The 18,417-nt window shown below is 43.3% G+C and overlaps 1 protein-coding gene across 1 annotated transcript in view; it reads right to left on the minus strand.

Moving 5' to 3' along the window:
• Positions 1–18,417, minus strand: part of Fstl5 (follistatin like 5) — a gene marked incomplete at its 5' end in the record, with an annotated part of 578,391 nt that overhangs the window by 224,272 nt on the left and 335,702 nt on the right. Inside the window, one exon of the mRNA XM_023705749.1 lies at positions 13,321–13,487. Within this exon, the coding sequence (XP_023561517.1) occupies positions 13,321–13,487 (167 nt within the window). The remainder of the gene's footprint in view (positions 1–13,320; positions 13,488–18,417) is intronic.

Consider the following 18,417-nt stretch of genomic DNA (forward strand, 5'->3'; position numbering starts at 1 on the left):
GGTTCAGGAGATGGCTCAGTAGAATAAGCACTTGCCTGGCAAGTGCAAGGGCCTGAGTTCAATCCCCAGTTCTACCAAAAAAAAAAAAAAAAAAAAAGCAGAATCAACACTCTTACAAACAAATAAACTCTGAGGGAAATTAAGGTCTTCATGTGCCCTGTACACCTGAAATGCTCAGTGGGGTTTCACAGAGTGGAATAAAAGGATAGGAGGCCATAACTCAAAAGCACAGGAAGAGGTGCTGGGAGATGGCTCAGTAGAATAAGCGCTTGCCTGGCAGATGCAAGGGCCTGAGTTTAATGCCTGGTACTGCAAAAAAGGAAAAAAGGCATAGGATGAAATAAAGATCTAACACAGGCAAAAACAAGGACAATTACAAAAACTGGTATGACTGTACCAGCGGTTTGTAATTTCACTCTTTGATTTGTACATGATATAAGAATCATACAATAAGATGAAATTACTACTCTGGAAGTGTACAGTTTTGGTTTTTAACTGCATTTTACTTTCCAGGTTGTTTGTGACAGTGCAGCACTAAATTTCTAATTACATTTCTGCATGCACAGTGTATCAAGGGGCAATTTTAGGGTGTTGAGGCCAGGAAGAGTGAAACAGAAGAAACTTCACAGCAAACAACAATGGGTGCGAATGGCCCAGGCATGCAGAGCATGCCGCGGAAGGGGGGTCGCTGCTCGGCAGTTACTGCTTCAGGTTCCCAGCTCTAGCGAGTTACAGCTGGCTTCTAGAGCTGCCCGTGCATGCGACGGACGTGCAGCCTGTGACACGATGTGTCCAGACTGCGGATGCTCATGCAGTGTATTCATCACCCCACGCAGCGCCTTTCTGAGAGAGGGGGCTGTAGTATGTTTTAATAAGACATTATATTTGTGGAGCTTTATGGGACAAATTGTGCTATTCAGTAAGTGCATGAAATGTGTTCTAACCAAAGCGGGTAAGCACTGTGTCTTCAGGGCTCACTGTTCATGCGTGCGTAGGGCGTCACTCTCCCTTTTTCTCCTTCAAATGCCTAGGCAGACTCTGAGCCTCGGCTGCCCTCTGTGCCACACCCACACCCGGGCCCGACTCCTTTCCTCTCCCTGTGTCTCAGTGTCCCTTACGGATGGTAAAATCTCTGACAATCTACTCTCAGCAAATTTCAAATAAAAAATAAAATATTATTAGCTGTATTTGTACTGTGCACTAAGGTACATAAATGTTCTGTAAAATGGACTTATCTTGCACAAAAGAAAATTTTTACCTCTTGATGAGTTCAGTAATTATTTCAAAGTGCAAACTGGATTAGTCTTCACTAAAAAGATATAGATGGGCAGAATGCACAGCATTTTATCATTCTGTGCTACTCTTCCCCGCCCCTCCCTTCAAGCCTTCTTCCCCTTCCTTATTTATAAAAGTTTTGTTTCTTTCTTTTTGGTACAAATTCCCTATGATGAATGTGAATATTATGTATATCCAAAGCATACCAATACAATTAATAAAAAAGCAAGCCAGAAGGGTGAAAAAATTAACTATATCCTAAGAGACGTTCACTTTAGAAAGCTACAAATAGACTGAAAGTGAAAGTGTGTGAACAGTAAACACAATACAGGAATGGCTGTTAACATAAAAGAAAACACACTTTAAATTTAAAAGGTTACAAGTGGTGAAGGAAGAAAATATGTTTACAGAAGTCTCGATATTTCAGGAAGCTATAATTAATCTCACATATGGTACAACAGAAATGATTGAACACATTTTGGTAAATGATATGTCAGTCAAAAGAGAAAAATACTACATGATTTCACACATATGAAGTACGTTCAAAAGGTAAAGTCATATGTAGAAATGAGACTGGCGTAGCACGGGCAGCTGGAGGAGGGGTGTGAGCTCGCTGCTTCATGCGCATGGAGTTCTGCTTTATAAAACCGAGCCCTGAGGCTGTCGATAGCTGCATCACGTTGTAAACATATTTACACTGCTGAAAATACCCTTCACATGCTTGATGTGATAAATTTTATGTAATGCATATTTTACTATGAGTACAAAACTGGAAAAATAGCCAATTTAAGCATCATCTTGTGTATTAGTATAAATATTTAGCTTTCACTGTTCTTTAAGAAACAAATGAGCTCATATGTGTTTTAAATAGCAAGTTATGTTTGAAATTCTTTATACATTAAATGCTACAATTTTTCATATGGTATATGGTATATTTAAAATATAATTAATAACGTAATACAAATAACTCCATGTATTTCTCATGGTCAAGACCAGTATTGTCAGTGTCCTTGCTTTTCATTAAACAGCAACAGGGTCAGGGCCTGGGCCTGGCTGACCGCGCTGAACTCCCGCAGGCCTGCTGCCCCTGTCCTGGGAACCCCGAGCTCCTGCAGGCCCGCTGCCTGCCCTGTCCTGGTAGTCCCTACCAGTCCTGCTCTGCCTGTCATCCATGCTGCAGGAGGAGGCTGTCTTCAAAAGGGTCTGAGCCTTCACAACTTCACTTGGACTTCCAATCTTTCATGGAGGAATTATTTAAGGATCTACTTAGTATTATATTATTAAATGTAATGCAGTGTTTTTTTTTTATTCCTTCAGTCAGTGGGATTTTGAAGAAGGGAGTCTTGCCTCTTAACAGTTCGTGTAAGTTCAGCTTAGCTTTGCTGAGTAGCCAGGAATCAATATTCATTAAATGATGACTAGGTGGATCACTGACTTAATTCATGTCACTTTTCTGGGAAGATGGCCATGTTCACGTTCATGCTGGGAAGATGGCGGCGGCCGTGTTTGTCACCCGATGTGGAGCTCACCAATAAAAGGAAAACTTTCTGAGCGCCTCTTTTCTACAACTGCGTTGTCCACGAACAGAAGTGTTTTGCACTGCGGAGCTGCTGTGTGTCTTCCTTGTCTCTTTTTCTCTCCCACGTTATTGCCTGTGACTGGACTTGAGTTAAAGCACTGGAAAATCAATATGACGAATGAAAACTATTATTCAAAAAGTTAAATCCTGAAATTGTTGAGGTACGCGAGGCTCATGATTGCCAATCCACATAGGTAGGCTGACAGTAGTGCACGCAGCTACAGTAAGAAAATGGAACCATTGGCGAGGTTGTAAACTCTTAGAGTCTGCCAGAAATTCAATAATGCACAAGTGCAAGCATGAGAGATGTCACTGTCATTTTCACACTGAAAATATCATTAAGCCCTTACTTCATGTCATTAGAGCACTAACATTTTACCACAATCATGAGCCTGCAAAGATTTTTGGGCTCAGTTCTTAGCCTGAAGAAGGAAGGCAAGAATAAGAGACATCTAATGTTTAAGTGAAGAGCAAAATAAAGAATAGATGCCAGCAAGTAAGGATCTTTTTCAAGTAAAGGGGAACAAAAGATGGGGGAAGGGGAAGGGATTTGAAAAGAGAGAATCAAGGAAAAAATGGAAATAAAGTTTTTTCAAATTAAAAGGGGAAAAACAGTTGAAGGGAGTGGGGAGGAACAGGAGGAGAAGAGGCTGAAAAGAAAGAAGGAGTGTTTCACCCCGGTACCCACTCTGCACGCTCAATGAGATCCTTATGCACTCTAAATATGTACTCATAAAATATTTTTAAAATAATCGTGTTGTCATGTAACAATACTGTATTGCTAGACTGATAATTTTCTTCATAAAAAGTCAGATTTTGTCAGGAGATGTATTTGTCTATTTTTAAATGACAATGCATTTATTTATTCATATTTATTTGTTTATTGTGATACATGGGGTTGAACCCAGGACCTTGGCTTGCCAGGCAAGTGCTTATTCTACTGAGCTAGCTTTCCAGCCCCACACGTTGAATTTAGACAAAGCCAGGGAAGCAAAGGAGGTTTTCCTGTCATGAAAAGACTGTGAGCAGAGTAGCAGCAAAACAAGGTGATATCCACATCCAGCAGGCCTGGAAAATGCCTAGTGTTCTGGAACTCTGCAGGAAGGACTGGGCACGGGAGTCACGGGGCAGATTTGCAGGGGGACGAGCGCTGTAGGCAGTCAGTGGAAGGCTGCTGTTTTTCTGTCTGAAAGCTGTAAGAAAGCGTTGTTCACTTAAAGAAGAAACAGGCATGCATAGGTGTCAGGAGGAGCAGTCCCACTGTCACAGAAAGTGACGGGCGGTGAAGGCGGTGCCCTGGCAGCACCTGAGGGTGACAAGAGACTGCTCAGGCCAGCGGGCAGGCAGCAGGAGGGCAGCGGGAGTGGGGGCGGCACCAGGCCACTTGGCTAAGGCCACAGAAGGTGGGAGGAGCAAGTCGGGCAGAACCTGGAGGGCCCAGAGGCCTCGCCGAGCAGGACACACTACAGGTGAGATAGGTCGGAGTATAAGTGCACACTTTTAAGTTTGTGCATTCATGAAAAAAATGGAACTTCGATGAGAAATTTAAAATATAAGTATAATTTTGAAATTTTTAAATTTAAACTTGGTATCTGTAATCGCTGTATACAGGTTCACACAGAAAATGAAAACACACACTTTGCCAATTTTAGAATATGCATAAATACATGTAGGTCAAGTCTTACTGAAAGAAGAGAATTTATAAATGAGGTATGTTTCCACATCAGTACTTCCCGTGCACATTCACATAATGATTTTTCCATAACTGTAGAAACAGCGTAACCAGGCAGATATTCCACAAACCAGCTGAATACTTTGCAACTCGGTCATTTCGGATGTTTCAATTTTATGTATTTCTGTAGAATGACTTCCAAAGAAATACGGATAAAGACATTTAGGAATATACTTGTGAAACACTAGCTTTTATTTCTTTTTTATTTATTTTTCTTTGAGAAGCAATTGTAATACACTGTGTTCTAATATATCAGCAGAGAAGTAACTTAGGAAGAATATTCTTTCCTTTCTGGAGATTGAACTTAGGACCTTGCACTTGCCAAGCAGGACTGATGCCAATGAGCTATCTCCCAGGCCTAGAAAGAATATTCCTTAAGGGATTTAATTACTCCAGTTTAACAGTGTGAAACATGTGCATCATAGATTTAGGTTGAATATGAATGTGTGCTCCACACCCTATACTTGTGGTCGAAATTCAGCTTCCTCGGTGCTGCTGCTGCCCTGGACTTCAAAGGCTTGGAGGTGTGCACGGTCTCTAGAGCTCAGTCTTCGGTTACACTGTGAGTGAGCTGTAGTGCTGTGGTCTATTACAAACATTAATCTTTCAACTGAGGCAGAAAAATGAAATGGACTGGCAGTTTAGAGGAGAAAATGCCAATGACTTTCTTTTCATAATAAGCAGTGTCATGGTTCATGTCTAGCTGGCCCCAAAGCCTCCTGGGCTCGCAGGTGGTGCTTTTGGGCCCTGAGTGGGTTACGGAGCTCATGGCTGACTTGCCAAGAGGAGTTAGGGACTAGTCACAGTGTCCTGGGCCATGGTGTGGCCAGGCTCATCTCCCTTCTGTCTTTTCCCTTGGTCTCTTCTGTCTCGTACAAAAGGCAATGACCTGAGCACAGGAGAGGCATCTTCTCCTCAGGCCAGGCCTCAACCTTCTCCTCAGTCTAGGCTTTGACCTCCGTAGCCCAGGCCTTACCCTCCTCAGGCCTTGCCTCTCTGCCATGGGGTAGTTGCTGGCGGCCAGCCCATTGTAGATGATATCCGTGATCCAGAATAAGCTTCTTTAATGTTTGGGTCTGTGCTATCACGCTTCAACAACAGGAGCATGACTGTAACTAGAATTGATAGTCTTCTAATATTTATTAATAACTAATATAGTTTTCTAAAAGTAAAGTGAAATCTTACATAAATTATTTTCTTAGTGTTATAATTGCTCTTCCATCAATAAATGGAATAGCCTAATGAAAAATAACCTTGACTTTATTATGTTTCTGTGTTGATAGGTTATCTTCCACTGATACTTTTGCCATCTTTGTAGCCTATCAGGCTGCTGCATTTGGAATTGGACTTGGGCTCTATTTAAAATGATAACATAAACTTTTCATTATTTGCCTGTATATTTGTCTTATCAGAAACTTTAAATGGAGATTATTCATGGAGAGAAGCACATTGAATAAGTTGAGGGACAGAACTACCTGAGAATGATTGTTCTCATTTAATTAGTTTTGTGCTAAATTTTGTCACTGAGTTATAAGAGTGCCTTATTCATCTTGCTTATTTACTCGCTATCAGACACGTGGTGTGCAAACGTTTCCTCGTGCTGCAGGGATCACCCAGTCCTTTACTGAATGTTTCCCTTGCTCTGCAAAAAAACCTGCTGGTTAATGTGCTCCTGTTTACCTTCTTTTGCTACTTTGGGGTTGTATCTAAAGATCAATGCTGGGGCCAGGGAGATGGCTCAGTGGAATAAGCGCTTCCCTGGCAAGCACAAGGGCCTGAGTTCAATCCGTGGTTCCGCCAAAAAGAAGAAAAAAAGGAAAAAAAAAATCAACACTAACACTGAAGTCACAATTTTTTTTCCTCTTTGTTTTCACTATTAAAGTTTTTAACACATTTTGAGTGGTCTTATATATGCCGTAAGATCCCAGCAGGTCTCTGTTGCAAGAGGATGTGTAGTTGTTGGAGTGCAACTCTTTTATTTTCATTACTGCATGCGGCAGTTCCTTCCTGTGCTGCTGTGGCATGGAATCTGCTTCCCTTGCATGGAGCTGGCACCTGATCTCAGTTCGCCTTCATCCCTCATTCCTTTCCCTCCCTCCACCTCCAGATCCCCTTCCCTGTGAAAGCTCAATCTGCTTACCTCACATAATCTATTTTATTGCTCTTTATTTATATATTAAGTTTTCTTCCAAAATAGAAAAAAGCAAAAGAAAAGAAAAGGAGAAAGGGAAAAAGGAAGAGGAAATTTAGGAAGAACATCGCAGGACCTAGAGGTCTCACCGAGCAGGATACACTACAGATGGAATAGCTTGGAGGACAAATATATCGTTTTAATTTTGTGCATTCGTGAAAAAAACATGGAATTTAAAAAGAGAAGTTTCTCATTCTCATGAAAAGTAGTAACTGGGATGGGGAGAAATGCTGGTCTGTACACTGAGAATAGTTGGGGTTGAAACATCTTTCTGAAAAACAACACTGCGTTGTGATACACAGTCGCGGGTGCCCCTGAGTGTGTGCAGCGGTGCGCAGCGAAGGCCGCAGGAGCAGAGCCGCAGGGGCCCGTCCTGGGGGTCAGGACCCAAGTGTCCGCACACAGCGCGCGCTCCCTGCGCCGACTCTTGCGCATCTGCGCGGCTGCACAGAGGAGGGACGAGCGAGCTGGAAGGTCTGGTGTTCCCAGCCATGCTGCAAATCCACCACAGTGCAAGTGCTCTGAGGAAGGAAAGCATCGACGGGTGTGGCCAAAGAGCCTGGCTAAGAATCTGCTAGTGCAGTCAGAACTGCAAAGAGCAACCTGGGCACAGGGTTGTAACTGTGCTGCGCCGTTACGCCGCGGACAGCTACTGACACCCCTACTCAGGTGACAGGGCAGGAGTACATTCATGTTGACCGAGCAAGTGCCAAAAACTGCCATTGAGAAATACAAAGTGAAATGTGAACATTTGAGTGCGAATCCAGTATTTTTCCTACATTTATTTACCTGAAGTGTTTTCTTTTCTGAAACTATTCACCAAACTGGTGCTTCCACTTGGTTCCTCAGTAGTCTAAGTTCTTATCCAACCTGTCATGAATGTTTACCTGCTAGTAGAAATAAACTGGGTTCTCACAAAAAAGAGGAGAAAAATAAGATCAGGAAGCAAAACTATGCATGGGGGCTGGGAAGATAGCTCAGCGGACTAAAGCGCCTGCTTAGGCAAGCTGAGGTAAGCGTGGGGACTGCAAAAGAAAAAAACGGGATATTTAGGAAAAGGCCTATGAAAGCGAAACACACATAAAGTGCAGGAAAAAGGTGGCAGGCTTGCTGTGATTTGAGGGTGGACCCACGCATCTATGTCCTCAGCACAGTAAATCAGAGCAGTAAAGTCAAATGTCACAACCACGCAGCTGCCTGCTGTGCAGAGGAGCAGCTCTCTCACTGCCAGCAAGTGCCCGCTCTTGTTCTCCTCCTCTGCAGCAGGATGCTGGGCAGGGGCCATACTCCGTGCTGTCGGCCTAAGGCTTGTTCCTATGCCTACTGAAGACACTGATGTCAGTGGCCTACAAACCCAGGGAGACTCTGGACAGGAGCAAAGTTAAGTGCCCTTTATTCTTCACCTGCCTAGCGCCAGGAACACAGTGACAGAATTCAGCTTGATGGTGGGAGCTCTTGCTGAACTCGTGAACTCAGAGAGACCCAGAAATGGAAGCCACAGTCTTAGAAGACAGGAGAGGCCTGAGAGCCAGGTTCCTAAGGAGCAGCTAATCTAGCTGTATGTAGTATGCTTTTAAAAAACTTTATTGTGTGTGTGTGTGTGTGTGTGTGTGTGTGTGTGTGTGTATGCGCACAGTATGTTTTGTGAAAGGAAAATCTCCTTGTACCTAAGTTCCTGCTGATTCCAGTCCGCTGTGCTCAGAGATGGACACGGCCACTGACACGGTTCTGCAGGTGCAGGGAACAAAGCTGCGGGCATGACCAAAGGACACTGACAAACAGCACGCTCTGCTGAGCACCAGCCATCACAAGCACAGCCAGCCAGACACCCTGCCCGGAGGAGCAGTGGGACACACTCACACAGCAGCCTACAGAGCCATGGAGAGAATTCACTCGAGAGGGTGGCAGCGAGAGCTTTTCAGCCCAGTGATGGAAGCCAAGGTACCATTTGTAGAAAGGTAGCCTAGGGCTGGGGAGACAGCTCAGTGGAATAAGTGCCTGCCTGGCAAGCGCAAAGTCCTGAGCTTGATCCCTGGTACCACCAAAAAAAAAGCTTAAACAGTACTCAGAAAAAGCTGAGTTTCACACTAACAGAATAAAAAGCAAAATAACTAAATAATGTTTAATTTCCAATGAAATCAGAATGGTTTTACATCATATTTATAATAAAAGTATTTTAGTATACATGAAACTGAATTTTATCTGAGAAATCTATATCTGATTTACATAAGTACCCATGAAGTAACTGAAAGTCAGACTAATAAAAATTAAGTCAAGCCTTCAAGGAGAATATACTTCCATAGGAACTTTACATTTGCAATCACATGTGATCGACAATGCCATATTTAATTAAGATGCTCATGTTGATAGAAATAATAACAGTTTATGGTGTATTTCATTTGCTATGGCTCATTGAATTTCATTATAACCTCTCTAGTACAGGTGAAGAAACTGAAGTTTAAACTTTTTTACAAATTTATTATAGTTTCATAGCTATGAAAAGGCCAAACTACACTTGAAATCAAGACAGTACAAGATGACTTGATTTCAGTATTGAATTCAGACCACACTATAAATTTATACATATTAAGTAGCTATGATGTTATACGATGTAAGCAGTAATGGCTAGAATTGTTTAGACTTAATTTCTCATAGATCAAAACAACAAAAACAGAAACAAAACACAATGTTTCTTCTCCCCAACCACTTACATTGCTACCTCAGCTCAAGAACAGCGTGTGGCCTAAGATTTTGGGGCTGGAGGCCACAGTTGTGTTTGTCACCTGATGTGGAATTTGTGAATGGGAGCAAAAATTTTTGAATGCTTTTATTTGAGAACTGAACTGTTTGTGAGCTCGTATGCCCTTATCGCTACACCTGCAGCGTTCTTAGTAAAGCCCACATAGCCCAAACAGTGCAGTACTTCAAAGCCTGCCTTTTCTTCACCCTGACTGCCAATCCTGTAAAGCAGTTTTATTTCCTTTTATACATGTCTCTGCACTTTTTAATCCATCTTCCCTGACGTGAGTAACTTGCAAACTGGGAATCAGATATATTTTTAAAAAACAATTATCTTTTATAAAAATTTTGAGCAGACATTGGATGGGGACGTGCAACTAGACCCGTTCACCCAGCTGAGTGAGCACACTGGCACATTTTAGGAAAAGCATTAGTGAGAGATTTCTGGTCAAAATTAAGATGGCATGATTCCTAAAGGTGCACTGAATTGGAATAAACCTTCCAATTCCTGTGGCTATTATAACCTGACAAATTTGGATCCAGTGTTTCCTGTGAATCCTCTCTCCTTCAGTGTTGTGTGTACTCTACTGTTAAAGGATGTTGGTGTAGACAGGCTGCGGGCAGCTGTGTTCTTTCAAACATGCATGAGGAAAAGGGAAAGTAAGGGGAAGAGGGAGAACAGGAGGAGGAAAGAGGTCCCAAAGTAGAGAACCAGTTCATCCCAACATGTACAGCGTGCATCGTAAAGAACTCCATGTGGCATCTCACTGATCCTCACTGAAGCAAGTTATGATATCATCCCCATTGTGCAGAGGAAGGTGCTGGGCAGAGTTGAGCACCTTGCCTGAGGTCACATTGCTCTTGAGTCAGGGAAGACATCCTGCAAACACAGCCTGCATTGCCTTTCTGCAGACTTTCCTTATAGAGCTCCTGCACTCTGTGACAAGATTCATTTGGTGCAAGGAAAGAGAAGACTTCGAGCACCAGCTGAACCTCTATCCAGCCCACACATAAAAGCAGTGCATAAGGAGTCACTGTGTAACACAGCAGAGCCAGAACTACTGGGTGTGTTTCCAGAGAGCAGCAAACACTGTACAGTGCCTCCCTGTCGCGCAGCCACAACACTCCTGAGCTACAACCACGTACGTGTCCTAGCCCTGAATTGCACAGATTGGTTCTGTGACCTCGATTAGACAACTCAGGCGATCTCTCATCACAGAATTCCCTGTTCCATGGAGCTGTTTTAGCACTAGTGAGAAAATGAGGGAGTGAGAGACTATACAGTGGTCAGGAACTGTCGGATTAAAGAAATGAAATTTTGTGTGCATCCATGGAAGGGGATTAAAGGTGTATATGCATGTGTGTGTGTGTGTGTGCGTGCGCGCATGCACACTCGCGCGTGCACACACACACACATGATTTTTTTCTGTACTTAGGAATGAGAGGAAGTACATTTTAAAAATGAAGGTAATTATGTTTTTAAAATACATTGAAGCTACTTGAATGTTTTGCATATATATAAATCTAGCTGACATCAGAAATTGCCATTGCTTGCCTTTGACATGCAGGATTTTATTTTGTTTTGTTTTGTTTCTAGGTAGGGTCTCACTACATTGCAGGCTGGCTTTGGACTCATTATTTAGCAAGTCAGACAGGCCTCAGATTAGCAATCCCACTGCCTCTGCCTCCTTGGAGTTGGGTTGCAGGCATGAACCCATACTTAGCTTAAATACCAGGATCTTGGTATCTTGCAAAGTTAATGTAAGTCTTGAAGACTAGCTCTCACATGTAAGCAAATTTGGAAAATGTCCATCAGAGCAAAAGAATAATAAAAATTGGACAATTCCTGTTTCTGATATGTTCTAAGACATTAAGAAAAAACATTAAGAGATGGAACAAATAGAGATTTGAAGTTGTAGCTTTGACTTCTGTTTTAGGGGTTCTTTATAAAGCTGCAAGCACACTTGGTGGCATTTTTTAGCAATGAGCAAGAATGTCCTAAGAGACCAATGAAGTCCAGAAGCTCCCAGGCAGGCATTTCTTCACCTCCACGCCACAAGCACTCTGCACACGCACCACTTTCATTTTTTATGTCCTCAGGTGCTGTTTAATTTTTGATGAGCACCCTGGACTGTGTTCCTTTGTGGAGGTCAGCTTGGAGCCATCACTGCTGAGTTTAGACTCTGAATCCCTAGGTATCTGCCTTGGTAGAAAGTCATGTGCTCTGCAGTGTAGGAAAATGAGCCACTTATTTCTTCTGATTTTTTTTTTCTTTTTTTGCATTTCAGGGAAGGTTCTACAAGGTGTTCAGGGTCTCACTACTAGATTGGACTCATAGTGATCTGCCTGCTTACAGCCTCCTGGGTGCTGGGGTTACAGGCGTGCACCACACGCCCAGTCTCAATTGCCCTCTCAGCATACCCTGGGAGCGGGGCGGGCACAGCAGGCCCAGGGATCAAACTCCCAACCCCTGCACCTGCCTGCAGACACTTTAATCCACTGAGCTATTTGGCTGGCCCTATTTCTTCTGATTGATATGTTAATCATATGCTCAAGTATGTTACAAAATATTTGAGCACATACTACCTTTACACGCCCCTAATTTTTCACAGCTCTTAAGGCTGAGCTGAACCATAGCAGCGCCACATGCATATTAATTGTTATGAACTGGAGGAGCAGACAGTCCACCTTTTGACTTTAAACACAATTTGCAAAACAACTGACCAAGAATTTCCAAGGGTGAGTGCGTACACCTGTCCCATGGTTCTGAAGTGACCCAGGACTGGCTCAGCGGGCTGTGGTTCCTCCTGGCCCAGTGGACACTGATCCCAGCCCCGATGCAGAAGTCACGATCACCTACCAAGTGATCACTTCAGGCACAGATGTGCTCTGCCAGTCGTGCAAGCTGTGTCCTTCCTACAGGTGCTCCAGGGTAGGTGGCACTCGCTACATAGCTATATCGTGGTGCTTCTTTTAAGAGCAGTTGAAAGTAAAAGCAGCATGAGCACGTATTAGAAATGCACGAAGTAGGAGAAGATACATCTCTGAAGTCTGATTTCCTTCCCCAGGTTTGAATTCCTTCCCTGATTGTATTCCAATCTTAGAACTACTTCATCTTGTGATTTAGTTCATGCATCAGGCCTTAGAAATCTTTCATAAATACTTATTCTTCTAATAAGAAAATTTTAATAAATTTTGTAAGCAAATGTTTATAAATGTGTATTTATAAAAGCATTATGCGTAGGTGCACTCTAAATTAGGGTATATTTTCATATAAATATTACATGTTCATCAAAATATATAAATGTCTCTCCCTTATTCACAGATACATGTACCTAGTGTCTATCACCACCTTTTCTCTATGGGTGGTATTCTAATTTTTTATTCTTTTGAAAACATGAAAGTAAGTGATCTTAATTCCTATATTAAGTTCCTATATTTATAGTACTAATTTCTAGATGTGAGTTTACTTAGGAATGAGAATTTCATTTTGAAACTTTATAGACAGGCCTCATGGCATTTTTTTTTTTTTTTTTTTCCTTGCGGAACCAGGGATTGAACTCCGGCCTTTGTGCTTGCCAGGGAAGCGCTTATCCCACTGAGCCGTCTCCCTGGCCCCTCATGGCATTTCTGCACTAACTCTTTTCCTTGGCAGCACCCTGCACTTCTGCTCACCACAGCAGACACACCATTCCACAGGACGTGCTACCCTCCCTCAGTGAGGTGGGGACTCCAACAAGCCAGGGCCGCACCCACGTGCTGCACCCACATCCCCTAGCCCACGCCTCTCCGGGATGTACTCACGCTGATGTCTTCCAAGTCTAAGTTATTGAGAACAATGTTGTTCCTCTTCCAGATGATGGGGGGCCGGGGCTCTCCCTGCACAGCGCAGCTCAGGACCACGCTCTGCCCCACGGTGGCCACGGTGAGGCGCACTCTCTGGTCCTCAGGCAGGCTCAGCTGGATCACCTCTGCACAGAGAGAAACAGCATGGCGGTGAGCAGCGGATGTGCAGGGCTGGTTACCACAGAGCTCTTCCATGCTGGGCACTGGCCCATTTAATTTGAATAAAAGTTAAAAATAAAAAGCTTGAAGTGAAATGAAGAAAGAGAAAATTGTTTCCAATAAAAGATAGAATGGCATTTCAACTTAATTGATTGATAAACACTCTCATAAGGCAAGAAACTATTACACATGACATGAATATCAGAAGCAAGTTATAATAAGCCTGGCAGATTGCATCCAAAGAGAGACGAATTATTTAACTGTCGAGCTGACATGGAGTGTGTCACAAGCATTGAAATGAAGACCGTGTTGTTTATTCTCTGACAGCTTTCTACTGCGGTGAGCTGAGGCCGGGCTGGCCAGCACGGAGAGCAGGGGTGCAGCTGAGTAAGTGCGACGCGCAGTAATGCGCAAGATGCGAACAGACACAGAGGTGCAGCTTATCTGGGAAGTCAAGGGGGCAGGGAGAAGAGGGAGCAAGGACACTCATCCAACAGCAATTGAAGAAAATTCTGCCAGCTGTCTTTATAGGAGTACCAGAGTGTTGGTAAAAGCACTCACTGGTCCTTACATTATAAATGTAGATATACTTTTAATTAACCAATATACATGTTTCTGTTAGTAACCGTGTGGAGCCATGCACATATTACTTGACACCTGGGTCTGGCTTGCCTTTCTGTTGTAGCCAATCTAAAGCAAAATTGAGAATTAACAGCTGTCTCTGCCATCTTGCATGGGAGATTCTTGCTGCCCCCCCCCCAGTAGTCTCCATCCTGTGTCCCCCCACTGAGGCTCACAGGCAGCAACTTCTCTGCATTCACTGGAACTGAATCTTGTACTGCGACTTCTGTTGGACATTTCCCCTTAGCCCTGTCATGCACGACTCTTCTAATTTAAATTCTGGTATGCAAGCTCAGCATAATTGTCTTTTTGGGGGCCGGGAGATAATTCGGTGGTTTAAGCACCTGCCTGGCAAGCCCAAGGACCTGGGTTCAATCCCCAGTACCACATGTCCTCCGGCCCCACCCTGGACCCACTGAGCCTGCTACTGAAACTGGGTGTAGTAGTGCACTCTTGTAATCTCAGCACTGGGGAGACTGAAACAGGAGGATCACGAGGAGTGTGAGCTGTGTAGTGAGACCCTGTGCTAAATAAATAAATTTAAAAACTAACACTAATTGTCTGACCCTCTTAATATAGTGGTTATTTTTCATGTGGAGTTGAGTGCAGAAGACAGGCGTCTACGTTGGAATAAACATGATGACGCTCAGTCACTTCAGGTCTTCCAGGGATGCCCCTTCTCCGCCACTGTTCTGTCCTCCATTTTTCTAGTTTTAATCCAGGCTAATCTCAAGAAGAAAGACGCCAGTCAAGCCAGTGTCACAGAACAGAACTACTTGGCCAGCTGTGCTGTGGTGTTGGGGTCACCACGAATCGCAGCGCAGAGACCGCCGCCGTGGCGCCGGCGTCAACAGTGAGTGGGATGCCTACGCTCCCCGGGCTTCTCCTGCCTCTGGCTCTGTGTGTTCTGGGTGACCTTCAACCTGGCCGACGGATTGTTACTGATGAAAATAAGCCAGAGGGGACTGACGCTTGTATTCTGCTATACAGCATGCCCTTTCCAAACGCTAAAGATACGTGAGTCATGACGTGTTGCCAAAGAAGGTCAGGGACACCTTCGACACTGAACGCCCCCATCAGAGGCTGGGCAGAAACGCATTTCTTGGGTCACCCCGTCCGCAAAGTCCAATGTGGGTGACGAAATGCGCCAGGAGCGCCTTGTTACCTGTGTGTGTGCTTAGTGAATGTCCCTTAACAATGGCTGCTCACAGCTCGTACCTGTACTCTCTTTCAAAGTTTCCTGAGTAATACAAACAGAGATAGTATTTTCAATCTGCTTTTCTTTAATATATAGGTTTGAATGAACATACATGCTCATATGCATAATCACACACATATAACATATATCAATATGTATAATTAAAACAATTCAATCAATTAGGATGGGAAGAATGTGACGTTTCAGATTTTCAGATGAGCTGCTCAGTTTTTATCAAAATTATAAGTTTATGGAAAGTGTGAAGACTATAAAAGTAACAGTATCATGAAGCACGTGAGGATTATTTTATGTTTATAATATCAGAATTATTATTTTTCCATTTACGTTGCTGATTACATTTTCTAATTCTTCATCAATTCTTGCAAGAGGCAATGAGACCTCTAACCCTAAAATCAGAGGTGCTAGCACTGGTATCCCGACACTTAGAGCTCCTCTTGCTTCCAGGCACCCTGGAATCCCTTCCCTGGACCCCTGCATCTGGTGTCCTTTCAAGCCATTTGGATTATTTCTTTTCTTAAAAGTACATATTATAATACTAATTAAATAACCTGATCATCTTAAAGTAAATTGTGGGCCAGCCAGATAGCTCAGTGGATTAAAGCTTCTGCGTAGGTAGACTCAGGATGAAGGGACTGGGGTTTGAGCCTCAGTGTGCCATGCTGGCCCCTCCCCCGGAGCACACTGAGATTGGGATTGAGACTGAGCATGATGGTGCGCACCTCTAATTCCAGTGCTTGGGACGCTGAAAACAGGAGGATCATGACAAGTCTGAGCTATGTAGTGAGACCCTGTAGACCCCATACTAAATACATTAAAAAAATCTTGGTAATATATATTACTTAATATCTGTATATATTTGAAAATTATTTAGCCCATTTAGTGTATATTCTACCTGCATGTCCCACTTCTTCCTTGATGCATTATATAAAGGACAAAACCAATTCTTTTAACTGTCACTACTGCAAGCGTAAATTAAGTGGTTCTCCCTTAAAGAAATGTAGCAAACATTATTTTCATACAAAATGGTCACGCTGATTTTTGTAACTTTTATAGTTATTAACAAATGGGTCCTTTGCATATTCTTAAAGGCACCCGAAGGATCCGGAGGCAGTGACTCCACCGGTGAGATGAAGAGACCCGGCGCTCAGCACTGAAGCTGCAGTGCTCACTGCTGTGGGGCCTGCCCTGCACCCCGGGCTACGTGTGAGGCCTGGGAACTCTAATGTCATTTTCCACCGGGGACATGACACTGGTGAATGAATGTGGTACTTCCCTTTCTGCGGTGGAAATTTAAAGTGTCACGCTTGGTGAGTACATGGGTGGGCTGCAGACTACCATCACTTAGCTGTCTCATAAAAACTAAAACTTTCCTTTCAGAACAAGTTAATATTATGATAGGTATCTAAGCATTACTGTGTATATTTGCACTATTTACCACACTATCCCTTGTAATATGGCACAAAAAATGAAATCAGCATATTGAGAAGCAACAGTAGCAGCCACATTGGCATGTACTGTAAAATTTAATGTTTGTGAAAATAAAAAACTAGTGTAAAGGCTTCTGCAAGGAAATAAAGTCCTTTAATAAAATTACATCTTAAGCTTGTAAAGGAACTAAACAGAAATTAGAGAAATAGAAATTATATTAACTAAAGCTAATGATTGAATTTATGTTCTTAAGATCAAATTATATACAAAAGAAAGGAGTCTTAGAAAAAAAGTGATTAAGTGATCTTTCATAAAAAACACAAAAGCTGAAAGCCAGATTGGCCATAATAGGAATCTAACCAAGACAGGCTCATGTGGAACTCCAGAATCAAAGAACAGAGGAAGTGTGAAAGAGACAACATTTGAAAGAACAGCAGATAATTTTTTCCAAAAATGTAAAAGTCAATCAGTAGTAGACTCAAGGTCTACTAGTAGACTAGTAGACTCAAGGTCTAAATCCCAAGCAAAGCCAACGTCCCTATCTAGATACTTAAAAGTGAAACTGAAGAAAATGACATAAAGAGAAATGTCATAGTTATACAAATTGAGAAGTACAAATTGACTCACTAGTAAGGAGAATTAGGAAACATTTTATAAAAATATAAAAAAAAAACCAATGGTACAATTTCCTCCAAGTGAAAAGACAAAATAATAATTAATCTTAGAATTTTACACACATACTTAAATACTACAATAAAATATATAACTTTTTAAATGAAGGACAAAAGCAAATAAAAGGAAGGAGGGAAAGAAGGAAAGAATGAAGGAAAAGAGTAAGGGGGGAGCGAGGGTTTCTCCGGCAACTTTGTCTTACAGTAATTTCTAAGAGGGTTTCTCGGCCGAAGCCAACCGTCCTATGTAGAAGCTTAAAGATGAAGAAGGAAGGCACCGACAGCACTTTCACACAAACACTGACGCTTAACGCTAGACACTGAACTTCTGCAATGCCTGACAATGTGTATTTTTATTCAACTTTAGAAGAGAAAAAAAATTCTGAAAGCATAAAAAGCTGACCATGAAAGAATCATTTCTGAGTCTGACCGTATTATAGTTTATATCCATTCATCAAAATATAGTAAAGTGAACAAAACCACAAGCCAGCTAGCAGGATTTCTACCCCTGGCACAACTAACAAGGGCCGGCCGGCCTGCCGGCTCAGCGGCCTGCAGCCTCCCAGGCGCCGCGCAGCCGCAGGGTTCCACCCGCCGGCCCGCCCCGGGGCTCCGAGACTTCCACAGCCCGGCGTGCGGCGGCGCCTGCAGTGCGGCGCCTGGGAGGCTGCAGACAGCAGGGCCACGAGGAGTCTGAGCTGTGCAGTGAGACCCTGCAGGCCCCGAACGGATGGATGCAGAGAAGAAAGGCTTTCACCAACGCTCGGGAGTGCGCGCATCAATACGGCGGCGACACATAGTCTCAGAAATGTGCGCACGTGCTAGCGCGACCAGCACCTCGAAGCTCAGCCCGGACCTCCAGGCTGGCAGGCGTGCAGAAGCCGGCAAACCCAAGCGCTCAGGGTCCGGGAAAGAGTACATCCCGCGGCGGTTCGTCGCGGCACGAGCGCAGGGCGC

This window comes from Octodon degus, unplaced genomic scaffold, assembly GCF_000260255.1.
Source record: "Octodon degus isolate 3935 unplaced genomic scaffold, OctDeg1.0 scaffold00228, whole genome shotgun sequence".
Classification (NCBI taxonomy): Eukaryota; Metazoa; Chordata; class Mammalia; order Rodentia; family Octodontidae; genus Octodon; species Octodon degus.